Source organism: Rhipicephalus microplus, chromosome X (genome assembly GCF_043290135.1).
Source record: "Rhipicephalus microplus isolate Deutch F79 chromosome X, USDA_Rmic, whole genome shotgun sequence".
NCBI classification, from domain to species: Eukaryota; Metazoa; Arthropoda; class Arachnida; order Ixodida; family Ixodidae; genus Rhipicephalus; species Rhipicephalus microplus.
The window spans coordinates 141062701-141083158 of NC_134710.1; the positions used below are offsets into that span (position 1 = coordinate 141062701).

The 20458-nt window shown below is 43.7% G+C and overlaps 2 protein-coding genes across 2 annotated transcripts in view; one reads left to right on the forward strand and one right to left on the reverse strand.

Annotated features, from left to right (window-relative positions):
• The window catches only part of PIG-O (phosphatidylinositol glycan anchor biosynthesis class O), a 55197-nt gene extending 40213 nt beyond the window's left edge, over positions 1-14984 (reverse strand). The window contains exons 1-5 of the mRNA XM_037427925.2: positions 14097-14984; positions 12935-13110; positions 11394-11562; positions 10058-10240; positions 6944-7120 (exon numbers count right to left, since the gene is read on the reverse strand). Of these exons, the coding sequence (XP_037283822.1) occupies positions 6944-7120; positions 10058-10240; positions 11394-11562; positions 12935-13110; positions 14097-14687 (1296 nt within the window). The 5' untranslated portion in view covers positions 14688-14984. The remainder of the gene's footprint in view (positions 1-6943; positions 7121-10057; positions 10241-11393; positions 11563-12934; positions 13111-14096) is intronic.
• A 222-nt stretch (positions 14985-15206) lies between these two features.
• On the forward strand, positions 15207-17748 carry LOC119176567 (cyclin-dependent kinase 2). The gene has a single exon (XM_037427926.2). It carries the CDS (start codon positions 15301-15303, stop codon positions 16213-16215), a length of 915 nt encoding a protein of 304 aa, XP_037283823.2. The 5' UTR covers positions 15207-15300; the 3' UTR covers positions 16216-17748.
• Positions 17749-20458: the final 2710 nt, after the last annotated feature.

Sequence of the window (20458 nt, forward strand, 5' to 3'; positions counted from 1 at the left end):
AAAGAATTTGTGACTCCTAAAAAGTTTTTTTTCTAAGTAGACCTAACATATGGCTTAATGTTTTTATGACAGAATGTTTCAATAGCTTGATTAAAACACAAGACTGACTATGCAAAGATTATGAGGCAAGGTATAATTATTCATTATTATATAAACCTGTGTATGCAAATCCATGTACTAAATGAAAAAAAAAGGAGCTTTGAAAACCTTTGCTCATCATAAGCAAAAAAGTAATAGCAAGATGTAACAAAACTGAGGTCACCAAGAATCACTAGAGGGCTAATGGGCTAATTCCTCCCTGGAAACTGCCACTATCATTGATAAGTTATCAGAAACTAAGTAAGGCAATACAGTAGACTTATTGGAGATGCCGGCATCGATTTATTTTTGCTTCACATCACCACAAGAATAGCCCCGCTAAAACATTCTTCAGCTTGTCAGCCAGAGAGGTACAGAAAACGTGTTGGAGAATGCAATGTGTATTCCATTTAAAAGCAAGCAAAAGGGGCCTCAGCAGACTTTTATAGTGTTCAGACAACAGTGAAGTACAATAACATTACTCAATCCTGCACAAGATCAAAATTCTCCAGAAAAAGCAAAATCCCATTTCTGGCAGTTAGTATGAGTTGCTTGCCAATTCTATGAACTGATTTCAGTGTAAATCAATAGAAACTATTTGGAAGTAAGAACAAGAAGGTTGACATGTTAGTTGTACCATCACCATAAATCAAAATGTGAACACCAAAATGTCTGAAAACAATGCCTTTTACACATAATTTGGTGGGAGAGCAATATTTAATCAATCCATAGCCAGCGTCTAGACATGCTGTGGTGACTAATTCAGATTTAAGAGCCACGATGAGTGTAGCCCTTGCTATGAGTGTAGGTGACCTAGAAAATGCAAGATAGTATATTGATTCATTCCAACTTGTTTGCATTTGAATTTATGTCAATGGTAACCAGAAGGTAACTGTAAACCAGCCCAGACAATTAAGTTATACTTTTTTAGAACTCTGTATGTTTTCACAAAGCTAAATCTGTGTTAGTAAACACTACTATAAAAAATAATGATTAAATTTCTCCACTCCAATTCGATGTCCTAACTACCTATTTCACATAAAGAGGTCCACAAAAGCTACCAGATTGTTTGACAAATTGTCTCTGAATTTTTTTTTTGTAATCTAATCGGTTTTTAATTGCTCAATAGTTGGCTAGTTTAGGTTAGCCAATCTATATGCCATGGGGAGCAAATGCAAGAACTCTAAGAGGGTTTCATTTTTGCCTTTGGCATCCAAAAAACAAAGGGAGATAGCTGTACATAAAGATATTGCTTGAAGGGGCCCACCAACACTTTTGAAGCACCTATCTTTTTCATTTGTAGTTTTTGTAGAATGATGGCAGGGGGTAATTTTAGCATAGGTGTAAGCACCAGTATAAAATGATTTAGTGTTTCAATAAAGCGATAAAATCGCTACATTCATGCCAACTTCATTAGTGCATGGTAGCACTTGCCTGAACTACTGCGGGCAAAAATGACGGCTCAGAGAGCCAGCCTATGATCGGATAAATGCAACGTTACAAGCGATCATGACGTGGCATCAAAACTGAGATCACTCGTGTGTTTCATTATTCTTTTCTGTGCATTTCGATTGAACCCCAAGTAAGCACTGTCACAATAAAAAAAGATCACAACCACAAAGCACGACAGAGGCGCTGCCTGCCACTTCGCCTCTGAATTTTTCGCCTGCAAGAGTCGGACCTTCACAAGGCTTCTCTCCCTCGCCTCCTTTTCCTTCTGTACATTTGAGAGCTGCCTCCTTCTGCATGTGCCATAGACTCTTATTGTTGGACTATAAGTGGTGCAGGTAGTCGTCCTCATTGAACTGATGCCGCTACACCCTTATAGTACGTCGGGCGGCTTACTGAACAACCCGCATAGGGGAGACCATGCTTCACCGCCCTTGCCATTGCACAAATTTCCTTCTCTGAATGAGAGGAGGAAATGACATGAATTGTAACTGTAAGAAACAGCAGACAAGGCTTCGCTTCAAAATAGTAGCATCCACTCAAGTTATGAGCATTCATGCATAGGCACCATGTTTGTTAATATGGCAATGATGTCAACAATACATTGGAAAGGTGAAGCAACAATAGTTTACACGCTTGCCCTACGTAGAAGCTTTCTGCTCGTTTCATTAGGGCGACCTAAAATCTCACAGGGCAAGTGAAGTGTGGTTACATGACCCCATGAATATCAAGTCAAAAATAGGCATTTTTTTCTTGTATTACAGTATAGAACACTTATAACGTAACCTATATAGTGCAGAAGCGTTTACAATGCGGTATTTTTTTACTCCCGTTTACCCTCCCATAGAACCCCATGTATACGCATCCCGCTTATTGTGCAGTCCCCCCAAAATGAAAGACCAGTTATAATGCAGTTGCCGGAAATTGTTTGTGACAAACGCGGTAGCGAATGCCCTCCTTAAAGAAAGTGCGCTGAGTGCGCCGCTGGGGAGCAAACGACGAGGTCATTGCAGAGGGTGAGGGAACACGCAGTGAATGAACGAAGGGCAGAGGGAAGACAAAGAAAATGCAAAAAGACCGCGGGAAACTGTGCGGGCTCGTCGATAATGATGATATATGGTGTTTATTGGCGCAAAGGTTATGTGATGGCCAAAGATCGCCATGAACTATGATGACCGAAAAACAATGGTAGCTATTGAAGTGATATGAACAGGATACGAACAATGATAGTGTTGCGCTGCTGTAAAGAGGCCTGAAATTTCGCGCCAAAGGCAAGTTAGAACTCAAGAATATAAATATCATGGTGGTGACGTGAAACGCGTGGCGCTGGAATAAATGGCAGTGTTGTGGTAAGGGGCACCGCAGCCGCGACCTCTGTACAGGAGTCGAGCTACGAATCACCTCAGTATATGGGGTGAAAACTATGTACATCTTTTAAAAACATAAAAGTGATTGAAGTTTAAAAAGCGGATCCCTACCGATGAGTATGACAGGATGTAGTGGTAGCTGCTGTCAGTAGGGCAATAAAAAGTGTTTTTTCCTTAAATCATCTAAATCACTACACTGAACTAGGATGTGGAGTACCGTAAGTGGATCTCCACACCTCTCACAGATAGGTTGGTCATCATCAGACAAAAGGTATGAATGTGTACAGTGTGTGTGTGTCCTATCTTCAGCCTTATAAGTGTAACTTGTGTGTAGCGTAATCTGGATACTGGTGGCCAATTTCCAAGTATCGGTTTCATAACATGTAGTTTGTTGTCTGCTTGTCTATCTCATAGGCGCTGCCAGCACGCCCTGAGCTCCCGTCGAAAGAAAGGTTTCATGTCAAGTGAAAGGATGGCCATGGGTGTATTGGCGGGTGCGTAGTCATGCGCGGACACAGCTAGCTGATCTGCTGCCACGTTTCCAGCGATCTCACGGTGCCCTGGCACCCAGCACACAACAACATGTCGTTTGAGGGCATAGGTACTGCATAAAAGATAGTAAAGCAACACAATTACAGGATTTTTATGTTTTTAATGTTTTAAAAGCTGTCAGAATGCTCAGCGAATCTGTGTATACAATCGCGTGCAGTAGTTGTAATTCCTTAATATGCCTGACAGCCACAGATACCGCATGGGCTTTTGCGGTGAAAATGCTTGTTTGGGGGTGCAGCATACCAAAATTTGAAAAAGATTGGCCAACAGCTGCATAGAACACACCAGTGTGATAGTTCGAAGCATCCGTAAAAAATTCTGGGCAAGTATACTTGTGTTGGAGTTTGAGCAAGTGCGTGAGTATATGTGCAGTAGGTGCCTGTTTAGTCACCTCCACGAAAGATAGAACGGAGTCTATAACCTGCCATTGCCACGGTGGCAGATATACCGTTGGAGCCATCAAACAGCGTTCTACAAGTGGCACGGCTGTTTCCTGAGTGAGCCTCCTCACACGGAGTGAGTAGGGCTGTCCCAGCGAAGGACGGTTGTAGAATAAAGTACTGGAATTCGACAAATCATCAATTGAGGAGTGAGTGGGATATTCCTCGTCTGCGTTAGCCCTGAGGTAGTATGTATGCGCGGGGTCGCCAAGTAAAAGAGGAGAACAGTTGCCTCGGTGACTGACAAGCCTTTGCACCGGCGCTGAGGTGGCTACAGCGTACTACATCATTAGCGTGGCTTCGGCCGCGTGCTGCTAAACGTGGCATGTGCGATCCCGTCCTTATCAACTGCATGCGCTTAACAGTTTCTAGTCGGGAAAGGCATCGTCATTATCGAGCTTGCAACAAATATCGCATTTGCTTCCTCGTTCGTAAATTGAAAACCTTTTACGGTTTTATCATGCGTGCTTTCATTTTTGCTGCCAGTGCCCTGTTGTACGCAACCTTAGCGAGTTGTCATCGTTGCTGATCTCCCAGCCGCGAACGCGAACTTCGTATCACTCACGCTGTTCTTGGTTCACTGCTAGTGCAATCTTTTTGACACTGAATCTTCATGTTTTCGACAAACTTTCGGCGACAACATACCAAACGGCAAGCTAGGCCTAATCGGCGTTGGTTGTGCTTTGATCGGTAGCGGTCGCGTGAATCTAAGGTGCGGTTTGGTACCAAGTCAACGAAACTCTTTGCGGTGGCCGCCCTTGACGGGAAGAGGTACATATCGTTAATAAAAACGAGGGCGGCACGTGTAGTGCTTAAATAGTGGCTCGTGATTCGATTGCGATTTCTTGTACATGCCCGTGAAATCGAATGGTTGGCATCTTTCAACGCGTGAAATATGGAAGTGATTCGACATCGTTTCTGTGTAATGCGCATAATTGAGGCGGTCTGGTAGTCGGCGAATTTCCGCGATGGTGCTTTCATTTGTTAACCCCCCCTTCGCGTTCATTTCATTGGTGTCCTTGGATGTTAAATTCTTTTACCATTCAGAAATTCAATGATAACAAGCACGCATAGCATGTTTCGATTCTCGGACACGTGAAGCTGCATGCTAAACACGTTTTGCGCAAGTGCGGCCCTTGAAAAAGGTTGTTTTGGTTATAGTGCGGATATTTGTGACTCCAGCGACTTACGTTATAAGCAGTCTATACTGTATTTTGAATATTCTTCACCAAATAACTTCAGACTGTGTGCTGCTATCGCTGCCGTTTTTGCTGCACTAACCAGTCCAAACTTCAATCTACACAAGCCACTAGTAAAAAAAATGGTGCCCCTTTAACCTTTTAATGCCTGAATTATGAAACTCCTGAAGAAAATAAAAATTATTTTCCTTTTCCAGCTTTAAATAGCAATCTTTAAGTGATTCTGCAGTTAAGTTATATAAATTGCCACTTTAATACATACTTCTATTTATGTCACGAATTCTCCATATGCCACAAAAGTGAGGAACTTGCAAAAAAAAACATACTTCAGAACTACATAACATGTCATGTGCCATCTCTTGGGTTTGTACACACCAAATAAACAAAATTATTGAAAACATAATTTACGTCACACAGGTGAGAAATAACAAAGAATTGAGAGCTATCTCATGCGCTTCATGCTCTCCACCATTAGCTATAAAGCAATTGGTTCTAGCATAAAATACCTTTGACGAGACGGCGCTTGATTTTTTATGCTGAAAGCTGCATTTACTGTGAGTAATTGACAGCCGACATTAAAGACAGCACACATTTCATGACTAGCTGGCTTGAAGTTTTTTGGTATGTAGCGAATTCGCTACACTCGGCAGTACAGGGTCAAGGCGGTGTAACACTTTTCCACTTTTGCATTGTTTAAAACACACTAACCCTTGTGTGCTCATATGACCCTGTACTTGAAGTTTGTCCTTTCCTCTACCAAGCTGTGCACAACACCGCTCCATGACTGGAAAAGACAGGCTTATATGGTTTTCTGGTGTGTCTATGAACTGCAGTGACCACTTCTGTCAAGAGCGCTGCTGCCATTGACTTTCTCAAGTCAAGGTGAAGTGTTGAGAGAATGAACACTTTACAATACAAGGCTAAGCCTCCGCCTAGACGTCACATACATTTCAAAAGTGTGTCGTCAACTTCTATAGTTTAGCTTACCATTTTTGTTAGTGTCTCTCTAACTAATGATTCAGCAAAAGTAAAGTTTCAATAATGTGCCAACACGTGAATTTCACTTTATTGAAACTTACAAGTATTTCGACTATATGGGAAAGTTGGGCAGTCATCAATCGAAATCAAATAATTAACTTTTACACTATTAACTTCAGCAGGCTCATCACTGGGAAACTGTAGCAAGCCCTCTTCAAAATTCAAATCAGCTTTTGTATTTGCAAAAATGGGAGTACTACTCACAAAATGGTGTAACAAATTCAGTCTCTTGGAGCATGCACAACCAAAACTAGGCAGCTGAAGGGATTCCCTGGCTACCTCCATCGAGGTGACAATACTGCTCACATGAACCGGCAAGCAGCCATGCAGCTCTATGCTGGTGATGAATGAGCCAAGCGATACTGAATGAGCCACCACATGACAATATCTACAGTTCATTGAAGGTATGAAAAAAAACATCACCTCAAGAATTGCAGCCACACACTCTACAAGTTTTTTTCCTAATTTTTGTTTAACGAACTTCACAATCTGGTATTCAGCTTGCCACATTTCTGCCAATAATCTCATTTTTTTGGATCCATAAGTTGATGTGGCTTTTACAAGGCCTCACTTACCAATTACAGCGAGTATGTTAAATTCAAGTTAGCTGTAGTTATGTTTGTTAATTAGTGACTAATTACTATACATACCAGGCCCCGTGAGATTGTCATCACAGATGGAATATCACCAATGAAACAGTCCCCTTATCAAGATTGCTATTTTTTAATATTAATTATCCTAGTCACATAAAAACTGCACATTTTTATATACTGTACAAAAACTGTGGAGAGCATTAGTGCATGTAGTGTTGAGAACTTGCCTCCCGGGCTGCATGTCTTGCATCCTGCAGGAACGCCACAGAGGCATTAATGAAATTCCTGGCTGCTTCAACACTTCCTTGTCTATGAAGACATTGGTCCCACAGCTGTTGCAGCTTCTGCATCCTCAGTTCCGGATGCAAGGGGGTGTTAGGAACCTTGTCCAAGTAACGTGCAACCTGGACAATAATTCACCTTTTTCGAGTGCCATCACCCTTACTATAGACATAACTACTCAAGATTTCCCACGAAACGAAGAATCTCATTAAGAAGCATCAAATCATGAAAGTCTCAAGTACAACAGACAAAATAGAACTGGCAGAGCTTTCAAAGTTGATTAATAGGCGTAGGGTATGCAATGTAAGAAGGTATAACATGGAGCGAATTGAACACGCTTTGAAAAATGGAGGAAGCGTCAAAGCATTGAAGAGGAAACTTGGGATAGGCAAAAATCGGATGTATGCACTAAGGGACAAAGAAGGCAAAATATGGATAGGATTGTTAAAATAGCGGAGGAGTTTTACAGAAATCTGTACAGTAGCCAGGACAACCACGACCTCAATACTATAAGAACTAGCATTAACCCAGATGACACCTTACCAGTAATGATAGAAGAAGTCAGAAAAGCTTTGGAAAGCATGCAAAGAGGCAAAGCTGCTGGTGAGGATCAGGTAACATCAGATCTGCTGAAAGATGGAGGACAGATTGTGTTAGAAAAACTAGCCACCCTGTTTACGAGGTGTCTCCTGACGGGAAGAGTACCAGAGTCTTGGAAGAGTGCTAACATCATTTTAATACATAAGAAAGGAGATGACAAGGATTTGAAGAATTACAGGCCTATCAGCTTGCTCTTTGCAGTATACAAACTATTTACAAAGGTAATTGCTAACAGAGTAAAGAAAACATTAGAATTCAATCAACCAAAGAAACAAGCAGGATTTCGAACAGGCTACTCAAGAATCGACCACATTCATACTATCAATTAGGTAATAGAGAAATGCTCAGAATATAACCAACCACTATACATAGCCTTCATAGATTACGAGAAGGCGTTTGATTCAGTAGAAATATCAGCCGTCATGCAGACACTGCGTAATCAGGGCGTCGATGAAGTATATATAAACATCCTGGAAGAAATCTACAGGGGATCAACTTCTACCATAGTGCTTCATAAAGAAAGCAACAGAATACCAATCAAAAAGGGTGTAAGGCAGAGAGACACAATTTCCCCAACGCTATTTACCGCATGCTTACAAGAGGTTTTCAGAGGCTTAGAATAGGAACAGTTAGGGATAAGAGTTAATGGAGAGTACCTTAGTAACCTTCGCTTCGCCGATGACATTACATTGCTGAGTAACTCAGGGGACGAATTGCAACTCATGACTACGAAGTTAGACAAGGAGAGCAGAAAGGTGGGTCTTAAAATTAATCTGCAGAAGACGAAAGTAATGTACAACAACCTCGGAAGAGAGCAGCACTTCAAGATAGGTAATAGTGCACTTCAAATTGTAAAAGACTATGTCTACTTAGCGCAGGTAATAACCGCGGAGCTGAACCACGAGACTGAAGTAACTAAAAGAATAAAAATGGGATGGAGCACATTTGGCAAGCACTCTCAAATCAAGACAGGTAGATTGCCCCTATCCCTCAAGAGTAAGGTATATAAGAGCTGTATCTTGCCGGTACTTAGCTATGGAGCAGAAACCTGGAGACTTACAAAGAGGGTTCAGCTTAAATTAAGGACGATGCAGTGAGCAATGGAAGGAAAAATGGTAGGTGTAACCTTAAGAGACAAGAAGAGAGCAGAGTGGATTAGGGAACAAACAGGGGTTAAGGATATCATAGTTGAAATCAAGAAGAAGAAATGGAGATGGGCCTGGCATGTAGCACATAGACAGGATAACCGCTGGCCATTAAGAGTAACTAACTGGATTCCCAGAGAACGCAAGCGGGTTAGGGGGAGACAGAAGGTTAGGTGGGCAGATGAGATTAAGAAATTTACGGGTTTAAATTGGCAGCAGCAAGCACAGGACCGGGTTAACTGGCGGAACATGGGAGAGGCCTTTGTCCTGCAGTGGACGTAGTCAGGCAGGATGATGATGATGACTCATGCATGGAATCAATTCTGTTTGTTACATGACACAATCCTCTCCTGGCAATGTTCCCTAATTGCACCCCCTTGGCTTTTTCAATAATAACAGGACAAGTAACTGGGCTAGATGACACCTGAGAGATATGATTCACAATGAAAAAAAAAAAAAAAACAGAAGGAGGTCAAAAATGAAAAACAAATAAAAAGTAACAGACAGAAGTGTCTGCTTTCAACTATTTCGTAAGTCTTGGGTTTCACACTTGCACATCGAGAGTTTTCACACTGAATAATTCTGTAGCCTTATAAGCCAATGCAGGTTCTGTACTTCTAAAGAAACAGCAAGAAAAAGTTATAAAGTAATTTATGTGATGACAATAAAGTTTTTGTAGTACATAGAGATGCAAACATTCAATCAGTAACTTTAACTCTACACTTGTTCTATTAAAACTGTCCTTTCTAAGAGTGGAACATGCAGCCATAAATTGAACAACCATAGCATTTCACTTTTAGAGCTGAACATATACCAGGATGTCCATTATTTCTAGAGAGTCAACTTTCACTGCTGGAACCTCTAGGGACCGGTGGAAAGAAAAAAATAACCATTGCAACAATGCCCTGCCTGTTCTAAGAGCATGCTTGCCACTACTGTCCAGTCACCATAACTTTGCCACGGCCTGCTTTGTCATCAAATTGGCAGCTCAGAGTGGGCTGTACAGACAACTGGCAACAAGGGTCAATATTGACAAAAGTGTATTGAAGAGTAATATTCTAGTTCATAGCAAAGAGGCATGGTGATGGATACCCAAGTTGCAACATGCCTTTTAGACCTCAGAACAGTTAAAAGCTATAAATAGAGGCCCGCAATCATGCAGAATTTCACCTGCTAAACAAAGCCATAATAAACAAATACTCTCAAAGAGTCGGCCATCATCATGATGGAAAGGTAAATATGAGAATGCAAGTAGCTAGAATGGTGTAAATATCAGACTAAATGAACATGTCTATTCTGAGCTTAAGCATTTACCTGTTGAACATTCAGCCAAAGTGGAAGCAGCTGCCCTGGGTCAGCGTGGTCCCCGTCAATGCCCGGAAAAGCTTTTAGCAGTAGAGCGCCGAGGTTGGAATATGGAATGGGCACATCAAATAGCATTGCTAAAGTAGGCACAAGATCCACCTGGGCTATGGAAGGTGGATGTGAAATTTCTCTCTGCAAAAGAGAGGGAGAATAAAAAGAAAGGTGAGGTTAACCAGGGCTGAGCCCCGGTAGGCTACCCCACGCTGTACAATTCACCAGAAGGTACAAGTTGTCTGCACTGCTGCTAATAAGTGACATGTAAGTGCGACACACATAGAATATCTGCTGCGGGGAAAAAAATATTCTTTGAGAAGGATCCAGAGAAAAATTCCTACTCACAGTGCACACTGGCACAATTGTTTGCAAACTACATTATCACCATGCAATCTAAACACCATAATGTTCTGTTTGCTGTGGCCACACCTGTTGAGAGGCCTTTTAAAACACACGCTGTTATTTCACTAGTACCACATCTAGGACACTACAATGCCCTACACTGTACTTCATGCATATTACTATTGTCCATTTAGGGCATTATTTGCACACTGGCATTTGCCTGCTCTTGTTACATCTTGTGTATCTTTACTGCTGACACTAAAGATGCTTGTGTTCACAAGCACAGACACACAAAAATGGCACAAGTGGACATTTAATAGCCTTTACTGTTGTAAAAATGATCGCACAGTCACTGGACACCCAATAGATGTGAGTGAGCTGAAAGAGCACTATGTGTCATGTTTAGTGCACATGCTCCATGGCTAGTCATATGCATACAATGTTCTCTAAAGGCTACATTATACTCTGATGTTCCTGGAGTATGCACATGCGGTGGTTGCATTCTTGTCAAGTCAAATGAGGGATGCAGCAACGAGCAGAAGCTTAGCTGCCCTACAGTCAAACTTGTTTCAGCATTACGTAGCAGCTGGAGTTGCAGAAACGCATACGTAATAATACAAAGGGCATGCAATGCAGCCTGTCGTAAAGCCGTGAAGCAGCTCCTCAAGCTGGCTGGAGCAGGTGATTTTAGTGTGGTTTGGCACAGCCTGCGCAATATGCGGACAGCTCTATATGAAGCTGAACAACATGTGAGCAAACCAGGAGCCACCATTCATGCCAATGGTCAGAAGCCGCCAAACTGTACAGAGTGGCACATAGGCAACATAACCTTGCTGCACCGCAAAACCATGCATTTTGTTGGAGTACATTAGTGCCTTGAGCTAGTTATCTAAACTGTAAGTTGGGTTGTCACCGTGAGTATTATCAGGTTGGCTACCCAAGCGCTTACCACCGAACCTTCGTTGTTCAGGGGTGACAGAAAAGGTTTCTTGGCATGAAGAAACAAGACTGCTTCTACTTCATCTTCTGTTTCTCCCCCATGGTCACCATCAATGGTCATTCCGTGATCACTCATCACCAGGAGCAGTGTGTCGTCAGTGATTTTGGAAACCACTGATCTAGCAAACATCAAGGCAGAGAAGAAGTGCAAAGATGAGATAATGAAGTTCACAACAATAGAGCCAGCATTACAATTTTCCACTGCCACAGTAATAACCTCCAAAAGCATGCTCTACCAATTAGCACTAATAGATATGACATGGAAAAATGTCAGCGTTAAGCTAGCTTAATCAGACATTGTACCAGTATTCTGAAACACTTCAAGTGTCTTTGGCCAAGAACTCCCAGAGATGTAGTAGTTTCAAAGAACCTATCTTGAAATAAGTATTTTAGGTTAAGGCATGATTATTGTTTAAATTAAATAAAAATAGCAGTATATAGAAACATTTCCATGATAAATAAGGAAATAAAACATGTGATAGGTTAATAACAGGGTTTCCTAATAAACTGACATTGAATTTTCAAATATTGTACAGCACCTAGTGTATAATGGCACTGTCTCTTCTGCAATGCATTACAACCCCCCCCCCCCCCCCCCCGAGATAGGATAGATGTACATGCACATTGGCAGATGCTGTCCAATGATGTCATGACAACTATATCAAAGCGGCGACATGGCACACCTTGCTGAATGTGACAACAAAGGTTGGTCATACTGAGCGCTGGAGCCCAAAAAAGATCGGCACAAGAGGCTCATTTTGTGTGCTTCCTATATCCTTTATTCTTTCCCCTGAATACTGAGCAGTCTTGTCACTGTGATGAAAGATTAAAGGGTACTTAATAGACACTTATGCACCAAAAGCCTACATGCACGTGCTTGTACCATCAGTTCTGCACAGTTAGACAAATTCGAGTTCAGTGTGCCAATGTAGGTATTTCAAGCCGCAGTTCTATGAGTGATCAAATATGCAGGCAGTGCAGACTAGCCTATACTGTCATCTATTCCCATTTAAAGGAGTGGGCATGCAAGCACAAACACAAGAAAGACGTAAAGACAACACAAATGCTGGCATTTATGCCGTTGTGAGTTCTCTCTATCGTCAGTGTTTGTGTGCGCAGTCTTCTAAACACGGATGCTCACTACTATCTAAGAAGCTCTCTGCTATCGCAAGCTCTATCCCTGGTGTCCAGGTATTGTACCACAAATTCTCATCCATGTGGTTGAGGGGCAGAGTAAAAAATAAACCAGTCCCACACATATTGGCATGGTGGCAACAAGATATCAGAAAAAAGCTTTTGATATAAACACTGCACAATGACAGCTAAGATTTTTTTTTCCACAGAAATTATGAAATCAGTTGCTGTACTTCATGACAATTTTTGCTTAGTCAGCAGTCAATTACAGACAACTGGTCACAGATGACTTGAAGTGCACTTTTTTAAAAATACGAGAAGCATCATGCGAATGCAAGGCTGTTACTGCCTTCCCACCTTATCGCCTGGTCAAGTTGAGTGAGCTTGGCAGCCATGGCTGGATGATTACGGCCAAGCCAATGACCACAGTGGTCAACGCCGAGGAAGTGGGCCACCAGAACATCCCATCTATTTGGATTGTCCAGCTCTGGATAAAGGTGTTGTAGCACAGCACTGTCGACTGTGTGTAAATCCTGCAGCATACCAAAACAATGACCTCTATGCACAATAAAAGCCCACTAACTGCATTCTGTTTCAAATGTATTACACAACTTTATTGCAATATCATTTTTCAATATTTTGCTTTGCACAGCATGCGTCACATATGTGTGCACACACCTTTTTCACCCTGTTTTTATACCAGCCAATGAAGGACGAATGACGAAACCACTAGCAACTGTGAGCTCACATTTCTGTACTCACACGATGCTTTCGTGTGCTGATAGTGGTCATACAGGCTTGATGCAGTATATCACTGCCCAGCATGTGCTCTTATTTATTACATTTATTATATAGCTCGTTCTTGAAAATATATTACAATACTTAAGTCCCTAATACAGCCATCTGTAAACAGAGACACAGTAGAGAGATTTACCATCCTAGTGGAGTGCAAATAACCTAAGCACAAAGGCTGCAAGTTTTGTTTGTTTTTGTTCTATTCTAAACCAGTGTGTGTGTGTGTGTGTGTGTGTGTGTGTGTGTGTGTGTGTGTGTGTGTGTGTGTGTGTGTGTGTGTGTGTGTGTGTGTGTGTGCGTGTTTAAACTTCTGGCGGCTAGTGTATGTCAATCTTTGAATTACACTTCAAATTATGCTTAGTTAGTAAATCTAACACTTATAAGGCCTGTCCACAGAAAGTGTAAAAGGAAGTAAGCTTGTTTCTAACAAACTTAGACAGCCCTTTAACAGCACACCTGAATTTCAGCTCTTTAATGCTCACAATTCTCAGAACGAGCTTCTGTACAAGCTTCGACGATATTACAAAAGTAAAGGAGATCAAGCAAGTTATTTGACCCTAGAATCATTTCAGACAATTACGTTTTCTCCGAAGAAAAAAAAAGAATACCGCCACAAATATGCAGTGAATGATAACCGAAACTTAAGGCACACCTAGAATACGCAATAATTGCAGACTAAGCTCGCGGCACTGACAGCAAAAGCATAAAACTGCCAATACCTTACCTTTACAACAAATGAGGGGTACGCGTACGCACGGGCGAATTTGCCAGGGAAAAGGTTGACCCAGGCGTCGTCGCCCATGAACACAACCTTCTTGCCCATCTTGAACATCTGATTGATCAAATTGTCTTCCCGCACCTCACTCTGATAAAAATTAGTACCAGCGTCAATAAAAGTCGGTAGTCCTCCAGTCATCAATGCCTTCAACCTCTGCACTGTTGTAGTCGGAGCGTCCGCGACAAACTTGAGCAACACAGTGCGCTGAGCGCCAGTACTAGCAGACAACTCTGAGAAAACCGGCATCTTGTTCCGATAATGCTCGTTTTCATCCCACGGGGGTCCATACTGAGCAAACTCCAACTTCAAGGCGTCTATTAGCAAAATTACGACTTTTTTAAATTTCGCCGGATACCAGCACCGTGGGCTGGGTAGAGCAGCCGTGGATTTGTTGGTGGATCGGTAGAAGCCCGCGATGTCGGAGCATTCACTGTGCTTTTCGATAGCTTGCCTCTGTAGCAGGAAGCCGCAACAAAACAGGCAGACACCACATACAGCAATGCCTAAGGCAACTGTCAATAATACCGAGCGGTACATCTTTGTACCATACAGCGAATGCGATGCGAGCGGTCACCAGTATAATGAAGGACACGCGAACGTACGATCACCGCAAGAGCTACGGCGGACAATCTCTGCTAGAGTCCTGCACTGAACGGTTTAGCACTTTCCGACAGCAGCCATTGCAGCACATCTAGATGCGGCAGATCTCTTGCCAAGATGCAGTGACGATGCTAGAAGCAGCATAATTACAGCGGTGGTCGCGAAGCATGCGATCAGAAACCATTCAAATGCACTGCTCACAGCAGTGGCATCTTCGTGGCCGCTTCTCTGTTTTGGCTTGGCTGAGATGCCCTAATGTAATAGATCCTTCAAAACTTAAATATGGTTCAAAAATCATATAAAAGTTTTTGTTACTAATAAATATAAGTTATTTTTTGTAAATTATTTATTTATTATAGTTTAAGTTGATTTTATATTGAAATACGTATGTTTTTTGGTAAACACGTTTTTTGGCTTGATTTCAGTAAATTGAGCAGCCACCATGAGCAGCGGGCGGCAAAGACCCGCGAAGACCGCCAGTTTCGCGCGCGTCTGCGTTCGTTGCGTGTGCGGTCAAGCCTTGTGATTCTATTCAAGTGATCGAGTCTTCATGGACGACGCGCTCAGTGCGAAGTTCCAGAAAATCGAGAAAATTGGCGAGGGGACCTACGGTGTGGTGTACAAAGCCCGCGACCGGGCCACCGGACGATTCATTGCCTTAAAGAAGATCCGTCTTGAGAACGAGGTCGAAGGTGTACCAAGCACTGCCATACGAGAAATCGCCCTTTTGAAAGAGCTTCGCCACCCAAATGTTGTGCGCCTCCTCGATGTCGTCCCATGCGACCAAAAGCTGTACCTCGTATTCGAGTACATGGCGGAGGACCTCAAGAAACACATAGATAGAGCGGCGTCGTGCAAAAGCTCGCTTGCCGTGAACCTTGTGAAAAGCTATCTGTGGCAGCTGTTGCAAGGCATCGCGTACTGCCACTCTCATCGCATCTTGCACAGGGACTTGAAACCGCAGAACCTCCTCATCGATCTCGAGGGTAACATCAAGTTAGCCGATTTCGGCCTTGCGCGGGCCTTCGGACTGCCTCTACGCGCGTATACGCACGAAGTGGTGACGCTGTGGTACCGGGCGCCAGAAATCCTCCTCGGCTCACGCTTCTACTCGACATCTGTCGACGTCTGGAGCATCGGCTGCATTTTCGCCGAAATGCTTACGCTGAAGGCATTATTCGCGGGTGACTCGGAGATAGACCAGCTTTTCCGCATCTTCCGCACTCTCGGCACACCCGACGAGAGCTCTTGGCCCGGCGTGACCAACCTTCCCGACTACAAAGCCACTTTCCCGCGCTGGGAGCCGCAGTCGCTGGCGAACGTTATCAATGGCCTAGACCCCGACGGGGAAGACCTCATCCTGCAGCTACTCGTCACCGACCCGGAGGCCCGTGTGCCAGCCAAGAGAGCGCTCAGTCATCGCTACTTTCGAGACGTCACCATTCAACGTCCCGTGTGCATGTGACACTTGTCCGCATGCGCGCTGGGTTTTTCATTACTCGTTTCTTGATAACGTTGGCGCATTTCCCCCTCCCCTTTTTTTTCTTTGTTATTCCAAGTTGCGAGCGAGAGTGCGCGGTTTAATTTTGCAAGATTTACAAGTAAGTGAACGTACTACGTCCCATGGCGACAGCAGAGTGCCGCTGGCTAGTAACTTTGCTGAGTTATGGTTCGTATGATACTTCGTCTTTATAGCGCCGTAACTAGGGCGTGCGTAGAGTTACTGTTAACATGAACAGTAACTCTAGGCAAGCGTACTAGGATACTGGTGGCTCCTCCTTATTTTTATGCATATTAATCTAGTTTGTTTTGTTGTTCTTTTTCTGATTACTTGCTTTATTTTTATTTCACTTTAAAGAAGCAAGCCAGACCGCGTGGTTTCACTAGGGAGTTTTAGAATAGCGCACTGCAAGTCCTTGCGGGGCGGTCGCTGCCACTGCGCACGCGTCGTAACGCGAGTCTGGCGGCCCGCATGTAGCCCGCAAGCGCACTTTTCGAGGCTACGGTGTCCCTGCGACCGTGCGTTGCGGTTTGCAGCAGGGCAAACACTATTCTAAAACTCGTATGACACCCGCTACGCCCCGCAGCGCTTGCAAACGGTATTCTAAAACTCCCTACTGTGTACTATTTCCAATGAGGTTGTATTTGTGATCTATGTTTTTACTTATGCATGCATATTCCCCCGGGCGACACCACAGCGCTGCTGGTAATCGTCGTTATCGTTTAAATTAGCCCGCATGGCGCCGTTACCAGAGCATCCGCGCTGGCATACTGGTGGCCCACATCATTATGCACATTTATATGCACATTTATATACACATATGTGTACACTTGTTTTATGATAGCGCGTGGTTTTTGTGTGTTGTTTTTTTTTTTTTGGGGGGGGGGGGGTCTGCTATCATTGATTAGCATGCTTAGCTGTATTCACATTGCTTCGATGTTGCGAGCCATAGTATCATGTATTATTTGTCGGCAAGTGATGGATTTGTTTGCACAATACTAGAAACCCCGCAGACGCGGTGCGAGGCTTTGCACAATTTAGAACGCCCATACGCAGGCGCAGCTGCCCGCCCGCCTGCCGATCACAGTCATTATGATTACTATATGAACGTGAAAACTTGGTTATCCTTTTTTTTTTTTTTCAAGGTGACAGCACAGCGTCGCTAATATAAAACTTTCCAGAACATCGTTTGTGTTCAAAGCATGGGCTTCACATAAATATGCATTCTGTATTTTTTTTTTGTATGTGCCTACGGGGATGTTTTTTTTTTTTTTACGTTAGCCTCAGACAACAATAAACGTTTTCGAGGCTGCGTTATTAAATCTTTTGGACATCTTGTATAAGTGCCGCATATGTGACCTCTATCTTACACGCGGCATTTTTTTTTTCTTGCCGTGAAAAAAGTGTGCTACGTTAATTTTCCTTTTCAAGTACATTGGGTGTGCTTGTACATACATGATCATGTCGCAGTAAATAAAAGGCCTGATTCTGAAGACATCGGCGCCCTTTTAGATCGTCGTGATTCGCGGAGCTTTTATCATCGCTAGTTAGGCTGCCCTATGCGAGTAGCGGGGGCTGAGCCATCCCCACTCTTCCCTCCCTCTTTCCGTATCCCATCGCTCTCTCATCGAGGATACGCCGCCTAACAAAGGCCACGTTGTCGGGGCTAGGGGTCTCACCCCCGTATTCACAAACGCCCCTCGACTTCCACCCTTCACTTCAGCAATGCGCCAAGTTCAACAATGCGCCACCGCGCGGGTGAAAATGACGCTGCGCTTTTAAGAATCGCAGCAAGCATCGCCGCGGTGGTCTAGTGGCTAAGGTACTCGGCTGCTGACCCGCAGGTCACGGGATCGAATCCCGGCTGTGGCGGCTGCATTTCCGATGGAGGCGGAAATGTTGTAGGCCCGTGTGCTCAGATTTGAGTGCACGTTAAAGAACCCCAGGTGGTCGAAATTTCCGGAGCCCTCCACTACGGCGTCTCTCATAATCATATGGTGGTTTTGGGACGTTAAACCCCACAAATCAATCAAATCAAGAATTGCAGCAATTTATCGCTGATATGCAGTGACGTGCCTAGAGAAGGCGCTCCCATCGGCTTTCTCAAGTGAAAAGGTTGAGTGAAGGGACGTTGTAGAATACGGGGGTCAAACGCTTGTTGCTGGCATTCTCGGTTATGCGTTGGCTAAATAAATGTGCGCGAGACTTCACGAAGTCAAAGACTGCGCATGGCTTACACGAGCTCTTATTCCCATCAGTAAACGCGTTTCTCACACTTGGGTATGATCTCAAATAAAAAAAAATAATATTTAGTTGCTGAAATGAAAACTCGAAGCCATGCTCAACCTTTGAGCTGGTCAGGCCACGCGCTTCCGTGTTGCAAGTAGTTTTGAGTGAGTGGCCGCTCAGGTGTCAGTCCCGCCAGACCGTCGGGACTTCCAACGACTACCGTACAAAATTGGGGCTTCGCGAATACATAACACTGCATACGTTTGAAGTGTTCTTTTACGTCGGTTACCTCGAGCAACATGGTAGAGCGTGGCCATCGTTTGAAATTATTCCGCCTGTTCGTTTCCCTTCGCTGTGATGTTGCCGCCTGTAGTTTTACCGTTCGTGACGTTCAATTATTTATAATAAATTGTACAACTCGAAACGCGCGGTTCTATTTATATCGATAACCCGGTGCGGCAACTCTAGCCATTTCTAACACTCTAAGGCAAACGAGAATATTTAGGACGCCTTCGATAATCATCTGAATCGCTAGCCTTGCTCTGAAATTGGGAGCTCACCGCTTTCCTATCAAGAGTGCTATGCCACGCTCAGAGCCGATCGTGACCGAGAAGTATGCCTCAAGATGCGTGGTTATCTCGGTAGGAAAGCACGCAAGATAGATCACGGTTGTGTAGCAAAAAGACGCCCCAAATTTGCCCCCCCCCCTTTTTTTTGTCTGCAAGATATCTAACGGCAGTGCTTTCAATAGCGTACTGTTCATGTCTTTTTTTTTTTTTTTTCGGGTGTTCAAAGTCGACTGCAAGTAACCGACCGCTTTGCCTGTCGCTCGCCGCCTGAGACAGCGCGTCAAAATGATTATGACGCAGAATGAGCTCCAACAGCAGCATGCACACGCGATAGTGGTGCGATTTCGTCCAGGACATTCTTCTACCGCGGCAGGTCAGGCGGGTTGCCAGAATCTTTTTTATTTGTTGTTGTTGTTTTATGGGGAGGGGGAGGGGGGCACCCTTGGAAAAGTTCATTTCTTGCTCTCTGTGCTATGACGAGAGAAAAAAAAATTCACGGGGTTGGGGGTGGGCACGGGTGTAGTGCTAGTTCACTACAACACGGGCTCTGTGTGCTGCGCCGCTGCGGCAGGCTGATCGCACTGATAACGCGGCCAGATCGCCAGGGCCGCCGCTCTGTAAAAAGCAATAGCATTGGCATGAAATGGTTAAAAATCTTGGCCCTTCTCGCACCGCCTCGAAAAAACGCGCCGCAGCTATCTATCCGCAAGATTGTTTCGGGCAAAAGCCGAATTGTGGTGACCGCTTTTCCTTCACGTGAGTACGTTCTGCAACACTGAATGCGCGACGTGAGAAGGCGAAAGCAATAATTAGAATTCATCGGGCTTAACGTCCATAAACCACCACATGATTATGAGAGACGCTGTAGGGAAGGGCAGTGTTGTATCCCTTACCAAAAAAAAAGTAACTACATACGTTACTCGTTGCACCAACAAAAAAAAAAGGAACGCCTTAACGCCCCACGTTACCAACAAATAAATGTAACGCGTTACCGTTACAGTTACCGAAAAAAAGTAACGGACGTTACCTCTGCCGTTACTCAGCAATAATAAATAATAATCAGTTTGTTTTTGTTGCAGGAACTCCCGGTAAGGATGTTTTAAAGGTCTCACTTATTTTTCACACAAAACTTCCAAGTCAAACGATGATTTTACCAAAATGTTGATTTAATTAGAATTGCTTATACAAATGCACTGAGCATTAGCAATGCCATAGAGCTTTACGTTAGTTGCCTCTATAGTTGCATGCGATGGCTTCATACTCTAGCACGTGCTGAAGCTATTTATCTCAACGTCCCACCATACACAATACGAGATTCAATCATCAACGCCTTAACATGAATTCCCACAAACTAGCCCTGTTGTCTGTTCTCGCTCCGCTAAGGACGCATCACCGGATTCTCAACAAAT